The following is a 7908-nucleotide window of genomic DNA, read 5'->3' as shown; positions in this document are numbered from 1 at the left end:
GAAGGGGGTGCGGGTGGGGAAATGAGGTGCAGGGGGAGGGAAGGAGGTGCAGGGAAAAGGAAGGGGGGAAGGAAAAGGTGGTGCAAGGAAGGGAATGGAGGTGCAGGGACAGGGAAGGGTGGAGGGGAGGGGGGTGCAAGGGCAGGAAAGAGAGTGGAGGGGGAAGGGAAGGGGGTGCAGAGGTTTTGAGGGGATTCATGGGAAGGGGTGCAGAAGCAAGGAAGGGGATGCAGGAAAGGGAAGGGGGTGCAGGGAAAGGGGGTTCCCAGTTCCCCCTCTTCCAAAGGAGGGTCATCAAAAGGGATTTTGATGTGAAAACGTTTTAATCACTTTTAATGCACTTAAGCCGAGATTAAAAATGAGCGGAGCTTTCCCCCAGATGGTTTTGAAGGCACCTTCTCCACCCCCACTTCCAGCTGGCTTTTCCTTTGGGATTTCTGTGAGGCAAAACCAGGGCTTTGCTCTAAATTAAAATTTTGAAAGTGGAATTAAGGGAGACCCTGATAGGAATTCCCATTTTCCTCCCCCAAAGCCCTGGATAGCCCCAGTGTCAAGGAGTAGTAGAATATCAGTTTTTAACTCCTTTTCTCCTGGGTGAGACCTGGAAATGTGCCATTTTCCTTTGGGAGAATCTCAGAATCCTTGGGGATCTCCTTCCTGGGAGCTGGGGTGGGGGGGTCATTTTTCCCACCTTGCACATTAAAAGATGTCACCTTGTGCCTGTGTCCCATGGAAGTGCCTGTCCCCTCTCCCAGCTGGCTGAGCCCCACCATGTGCCCAGCCCTTCCAGGCCTTTCCCAGCTCCAAAATCCCCCTCCCAGGAGTCCTGGTGTTGTTCCCACCTGCTGTTTTACAGGATTCCCTGGCTGATCTCACCCACAGAGCCAGGGATGGACACTGAAGCTCTTTCTCCATGCCAGCTAATTTCACGTCTGTCCTACATCCTTCCTGAGACACTGAGGGTTGGCAAGAAAAAAACCTCATGTTGATGTTGGGATGAATCAGATCCAGCTGCATCCACGCTTCCATCTCACTTCGTGGTGAAATTATGAAATAAAAGGGTTTGGGTTGGAATAAAATCATTCCTGTAAATAAAAATCATCCCGTTCCAACCACCCTTCCGTGGGCAGGGACACCTTCCACTAGACCAGGTTGCTCCAACATGGCCTTGAACACTCCCAGGGATGGGGGGAAAAGCCAAGGAAGATTTTCCATGTGCTGGTGGGAGGATAAGATCTTCCTGCTGCCTCCTGCAAGTTTTGGGAGACTAATTAGGGATAAACCCGTATTTCAGCCAAGGAATTGCTGGAAGGTGGCGCAACCAAGAGCTGCTGTGACAGCACTTGAATAACCACGGTGTTGCATTAAATGTAGTAATTTTGGAGCTTAAATATGCTAATTCTGGGGCTAATTACCAAAGAGCTGTTGGAGCACGAGGGAAGATCACAGGGGAAAGGGATAAAGTTGTTGCGACCACATGGGATGGACTCGTTTGTTAATGAAATATCACCCAGGCTTCTGATATTATCTAACAAGGCCTTGGGATTTAAGGATCAAAGCCTGGAGCAGACCCATTAGCTCATCTGGGCAGGGCGTCTGCGTGACATGTTCCAGAGGACATCCCAGGACCTTCCAGCCGGCAGGATAAAGCTTGGGTGGCTTGGCCAGATCCTGTTGGAGAACCGCTGCTTCATGTGAGGCGCTGTTTCCCTAACGAAGCTTGCTTGTGGGTGACCTATTTCTCTGGAACGGGCCTGGTTTTGGGTCCAGCCCCACTCCCTGCTCTGCCCTCCCCATGCCTGTAGGAAAGTGGGGCAGATGGGAATGAGATTCCCAGGTGCAGCCTGTCCCAGGTGGAAGCTGTCTGGGGATGGATGATGCTTTACAGCTGCAGCCAAGCTCCAGGAGCCCAGGTGAGACACACCAACTCTAAGTATCCCTTTCCCACTAAAATTCCAGCTTTGCGGCTCTTTTTTAGGGAGCAGCACATCAGCAGTGACCTCTTTTCCAGGCCCTGTCCCACAGGGTGGCCTGTGCCAGTCTCCATAGGGATTGGGGGTTGCTTCCCACAATGTGCAGCCCTTTGGCAATGGGAGTTATCCAAAAGCACAGAGGGGGAAGATGGGGATGGGGGAGATGGCCACAGATATTCCAAGAAACCCTTTTCATGGGATTGGGAGCAGCTGTGGCATGAGAATGTCCTTCCCATCATCATTTTGGATTTGGTCTGGTCAAGTCCAGACCTCGGGGGGAGGGAGACCGACCTGCCACTGCTCCATGATGGGGTTTGGCGTTATTTTGGGAGTGGGGTCCTGGCTGGGTGGCTGTGAATCCCATCAGGAGAGACACTGGAAGAGGTGCCACCTGTTTTCCCTCCAGCACACCTCACCTGGTTGGGGTGTCCTTGGATGGAGTGCAGAGAACTGGGCAGGGGGCAGCCTGAGGGACCTGGATTTCTCAGGGTGAATGGGAGAGAGGAATGTGGGCACAGGGCAGTGTGGATCTGAGCCTCCTCCCAGTGCTCCCTGGAACGCACGTGAGCTGACTGTGCCCAAAAAGAGCGTCTCTGGCGCAGGTTTGGGATGAGACAGGCTCCGGAGGATGAGGCAGACATCCCGCTGGGCCTGGCTGCTCAGGCATGTCCCAGGACCTTGGGAAGGTGAAATTCTGCTCCTGTTTCAGTCCAAGGGTTGATGTCAAGCTGGATGAACTCCAAGGTGAATGAATATAAGAGTACGGATTACTTAAATTTGTCTTTTTATGGATTAGACTTTAAGATAAGCTGAAGTTCGTGCCTTAAGGCCAACCAGAGGAAATGCACTATTTACACAAAATCAAGAAATAAAAGGGCCAAACAGATCCAAACCCATTCCCTCTCTCCTTTCCCAGCTCAGAGGCAGGGGGTGTTTAGTTTTGGTTTTAGGGAAGGGCTTTGTTCCTCAGCAAACTCTTCCTCTTTGAACCAAATCCAGCTGTGCATGGAGTTCTCCATCTCCCTGGGCTCCAGCTGCTCCAGAGATGTTATTTTAATTTGCTTTTGATGAATATTTTAGTGCTGCCAGTAGCCCTGGAGACTTTGAACTCGTGTGTCAGCCCAGAGCTCACCTGTTTGCTGGGAGCCTTTGTACAGTGAAAAAAAACACATCAAAGGAGGAGAAAGAGTGAACGTCACTGGTGAGAAGCAATTTAATTTGGGGAGGCCAAAGATCCTTATGACCCAAAAATCCATGTTGGAATGTCAAAACTGGGGGGGCAAAGAGGCAGGAAGGTGGTACGAGGGACACCATCTTCTCAGCAGGGTCACAGGCTTGTTCCTGCACCTTGTTCCCAGGTCTCCATGCTGTGCCACAGGAATCCACAGTGACTTGGTGGGAGTTGAGTCATAATGGGGACTCGCTGTGTGACCTCAGAGCAGAGGGTTGTTGGCTTGGGGTCACTGGCACGGATGATCCAGGGAGCCTGAATGGGGAGGAGGGTGGCCCAGAGACCCCCTGAATGGGACTCTGCAGTGAGGAGGGGAAGGGGGATCTCCATCAGGGATCTATTGAAGAGCTCATAACCAGGTGAGGTTCTGGCCTGGAGACTCCCAGAGAGGTGGAATGGGGACTGTCCAGCCAGATGGACAATGCAACAATGACCATCACCTGGGTCAGCTGAGGAACCCAGAGAAAGGTGTGTGATGACCTGGAAACCATGGTTACCAAGGCCCTTGCAGGAAGAGGGGACAAGGACATGGGCACTCCTTCTGTGGGCAGTCCTGGCACCCCACTGAAAGTGAAGATGGTGTCACAGAGACTGCAGGGAGCAAAGTACCTGTGCTGGGTGGAGCCACAAGAGCTCTGGTAGAAGAAGAGGAGGCACCTCAGGCTTTGCTGCAGGAAAACTTTATTGACACAAAAGAATGAATAGACAGGAGCAGCGAGAAGAAGGGAACCCGTGGGAGGTAGAAGTAGGGCGACCATCATGCAAATTACTATGCTTGCAGGATCTGTTACCAGAGCACCAAGCTGATGGTGTCAGGAATGGTGCTGAGGGCCCTTAGCAGATGTAGCCACCCCTTCTGCCATAGCAGCCCAGGCCTCCCAGCCCATAGCCAAGGCCATAGCCAAAGCCACCAAAGCCTCCAGAGATGGGCTGTCCCTGGGCACTGAGTTCACTGCCAACAGCAGCTGAGGAGGTGGATCCGACAGCGGTGTTCTGGGGGAAGGAGGTCATGATGGGTCCCGGCAGGGTGATCAGCACGGGGGAAGGGTTGATGACAACGTGGGAGTCCTGGCATTGCAGGGCACAGGGCTCGTTGCAGCTGTTGGCCAGCGGGGTGGGTCCGCAGGGCTGGCAGCGGTTGTAGCAGGCCATGGGTGTGGTGTGGAGTGGAGGGTCCCTGGAAGAGAGAGAGGAGTGAGGCAGGGCAGGGGTGTGGGGGTGTGAGGGGCGGTGATGCAGGAGGGTGAGGGAGTGTGGAGGCTGTTGTGGGGCTGTGGGGAGGCGTGAGGGCTGCTGAGGCTGGGGCTGAGCGTGCTGGCAGAGAGAGGTCAGGGGGTGCAGGATCAGGAGGGTCAGGGACTTGAGACTCACCTGGTTGTCAGCAGGAGCAGAAGGAGAAGGTGTGAGGAGAAGTGTGTGAAGGAGAGAGGCTCTGGGCCGGCTTTTATGGTGGTTGTGGAGGGGCGGGACAGCCTTGTCCCATGGCCTTGGGGCATTTTTCAGGCCTGGCGAGTCCTGAGGTGGGGAGTGTTTTCCTTCCCACAACTCTGCCGTGTCATGTCCTGCTCTTGAGGTCATGACCTTGGCAGTAGCTTTTAAATGCGAGTATTAGAGACTAAAGGCTGCTGGTGGTGATGTTTGACATCGAGTACTGAAGACGTGACCAGAGCTTTGGAGAGGTGGGATGTCATCAGCGTGTCAGTGGTGTGCTGTGGCTTTGTGGGTGTGTGATGAAGAGGGACCTCATTCCCCCACAGCCACGTCAGGCTCATTTGGGCTTTGCAGCTCTTCTGGGGGTGATGGCTGTCCCCTTCCATCACATTCTCTCTCTCCCTACCCTGTTGCCAACTTCCTAAACCTGTATGTATGCCAGGCTTTTCCCGCTGGAGATGGGAAAGCAATTCCTGTAATTTAGGGATGCCTCCCATACTCCCATAGGTCTTCTGTTGGTTCATTAGTAGCTGGTGAAGGATAAAGAGAACAAGATGTGTGAGGTGCTGCTGACAGAACTGGGGACATTCACTTCTCAGAAAAAGAGGGTTAACCTTGTTGCTTTCTAGAGGTACCTGAATGGAAATCATAACATCAGTTTTGTCTGGCTCAGCACGGCGAGTCATGATGTGGGGAATGTTTTCCTTCCGACAATTCTGCAGTGCCATGTCCTGCTCTTGAGGCCATGTCCATCTGCCTTTGGCGGCAGCTTTTAAGTGAGAGTTGGTATTTGGGAGGATTTGCATGGAAGTTGTGTGTCAGAGAAACCAGAATATACAACAGAAGCCTAGGAAAAATATGGGTGTCATCAGTGAGGTCATTTTGTGTACTTGTGTGGTTTAGTTTGTGGGTGTGTTGTGAAGAGGGGCCCCGTTCCATCGCAGCCCTTTCAGGCTGTCCTGGCCTTTGCTGTTGTGCCATGCATAAGGAGCTGCCCCTTCCATTACAGTCATTCCTCCTTAAAGTGTAAATATTTGAGAGCAAAGTTTGGTGTTCATGGCACATGTCCAAGGAGACTGAAGATGTGACCAACACTTTGGAGAGATGGGGTGTCATCAGTGAGGTCAGCCTGTGGAACTCATGTTTTTGTGTTTGTGGGTGTGTTGTGAAGAGGGGCCCCAGACTATCCCAGGTCTGTCAGACTGGTCTGGGCTTTGCATCTCTGCCAGGTTTGAGTGCCTGGACTCTTCTATTCCACATGGGCAGTTGGACTGTTATCCCCTCAGCGAGTTGGCAGATGATGGAGTGGCTGAGGCACAACTTGGTTGTTCCTCCAGTCAGAGAGACCTGGAGGCTGAGGGTTAAAGGAATCTCCTGCATTTCAAGAGCAGGAGATGTGAAGATCTGCATCTGGACAGGGATAGCCCTTGGCCCTGGCTCATGCTGTGGGCTGAGAGTCTGGAAAGCAGCTTGGCTGAGCATGACCCTGTAATGCTGGGGGAGAACAAAGGTCACAGTGGAGCTTTACTTCAAAGGGTGTCACCAGTGTCCATGACAGATTTCAGAAAATTCTTCCCCTGATATTGGGAGAGGTCTTCCTTTTAGAGCACTGGTGGGTTCGCATGTGGGATGGTGTGGACAGTTCTGGTCTCCACAGGTGAAGAAGCCCAAGGGGGTAGTGAACTGTGATGAATGGATGATGTAAGTTTAAATCAGCTCCTGTCTGTTGCCCAGACCTCTGGCAGCAGGCAGTCGCCTTATTGAGGTGGCCAACACCCCAAAATCCACTCTCATCCCCAAGTTCATTAAAAATGGCTGATTTGGTCTATTATAAAATGAATTATTTGTTAATAGACACAAAACTAACAAACATAAGACTTAGACTATTACTACACAGGGATAAAACAAAAAGACAATACTAGTATATACACGTGGATTTAAAGGTACCATTAAAATTACAGCTAACTAAGAAATAGTGTAACTTAGGATTCCATATTTCTTACCATCCAATTCTTGATGGGGTACACATCGAAGTCCTTTCCCTCAATTTCCGGAAAAGTAGCCTCAAATCTGCATCCAGCTTTGGGGAGAAATCTCACACGTTCCAGAGGAATGTGAAAGAGACTTCTTCCTCTGTGATAATTGTGTGTGCTTTTGTGGACATAAGAACCATGTCCTTTGGTCAAGAATATCTCTTTCATCTCTTGCTGCATTTGGGATAAGATGTTGATTCTTAGCTGGGGGCCTGAGCCCTTTTGGTGCCAGAGATACCCCATGCTGGGCCTGTGACCCACCTGAGTTATCTCTTGCATGTGCACCAGCCATCTGTGGTAGAGAGGGGGTAGACGTGTCCTGCCACATGAACAAAGACCAGTTGAGGACCACCAGATACTGCAAGGGCTGGAGAATCTTTCCTAGAGGAGAAACTGCGAGAGCTGGGACTCTCAGGAGACAAGGATGTTCAGGGGGTGTCACGAGTGTGTGGGAGCCCAGCTGTTCTCAGCACTACACACATGAAGGAAAAGGGGGAAGTGCACAAGTGAAAACAGATGGAATTCCATGGGCAAAGGAGGCAAGAATTTTTCTGTGGGTGTGGGTGGTCACAGAATGTAGGAGATGATGGGGTCCATCTCCTGGGAGCTCCAAAACTGAACTGACCCTAGTCCTGGAAATCCTGCTCTTGCTGGGCCTGCTTGAGCAGAGGGGATGGAAGCACTGGCACTCCAGAGTTCCTGCCCAAGTGGATGCTCTTGTTCCTCTGTTGACTGGGAGGATTCAAGAGTTCTGATGGGGAGAGAATTTTTCAAGTGTGCATGGACATAGAGAGACTTGGGCGAGCAGTGCCATGGAGAGAATTGTTGTGTCAAAGCCTTTGGTGTGGCAGGTGATGGGATTGTGTCATGTTCTGGAAGGTCCCCCCTCTCCCCCGTTTCCCATGTCAGCCTTGGTTGTTACTGGTGGTGACCTATTTAATATGAAATGTTCTTTGCTCCTTTTGTATTCAAGACAATGGCCGGTTGAGTGCAGGCATTGCGCAGGGTGAGAATGTGAGACTGTTGGAATTCAAAAAGAAGAGGCAACTCAGGTTCTGATGCAAGAAAAATTTATTGAAGTGAAAGAATGATGAGAAAGAAGAAGTTGACAGGATCCAGTGTGAGGTGCAATTAGGGCGACCATCAGCTGATGTGTTTTCCTTGCAGGAGCTGCTGCCAGGGCACCGAGCTGGTAGTGTCAGGGATGGTGCTGAGAGCCCTTAGCAGATGTAGCCACCTC

At 51.5% G+C, this 7908-nt stretch overlaps 2 protein-coding genes across 2 annotated transcripts in view; both read right to left on the bottom strand.

Moving 5' to 3' along the window:
* Positions 1–3862: 3862 nt before the first annotated feature.
* On the bottom strand, positions 3863–4401 carry LOC103623874 (feather beta keratin-like). Its single transcript, XM_008643047.2, has one exon. The coding sequence runs from the start codon at positions 4354–4356 to the stop codon at positions 4039–4041; it is 318 nt and encodes a 105-aa protein (XP_008641269.1). The 5' UTR covers positions 4357–4401; the 3' UTR covers positions 3863–4038.
* A 3320-nt stretch (positions 4402–7721) lies between these two features.
* LOC103623898 (feather beta keratin-like) overlaps positions 7722–7908 on the bottom strand; it is a 3591-nt gene continuing 3404 nt past the window's right edge. Inside the window, exon 2 of the mRNA XM_008643077.2 lies at positions 7722–7905. Coding sequence (XP_008641299.2) covers positions 7889–7905 — 17 coding nt within the window. The 3' untranslated portion in view covers positions 7722–7888. The remainder of the gene's footprint in view (positions 7906–7908) is intronic.

The sequence above is a fragment of the Corvus brachyrhynchos genome, unplaced genomic scaffold, assembly GCF_000691975.1.
Source record: "Corvus brachyrhynchos isolate BGI_N302 unplaced genomic scaffold, ASM69197v1 scaffold89, whole genome shotgun sequence".
NCBI classification, from domain to species: domain Eukaryota; kingdom Metazoa; phylum Chordata; class Aves; order Passeriformes; family Corvidae; genus Corvus; species Corvus brachyrhynchos.
The sequence above is the reverse complement of the archived record's forward strand: the minus strand, read 5'-3'. Positions and strand labels throughout refer to the sequence as shown.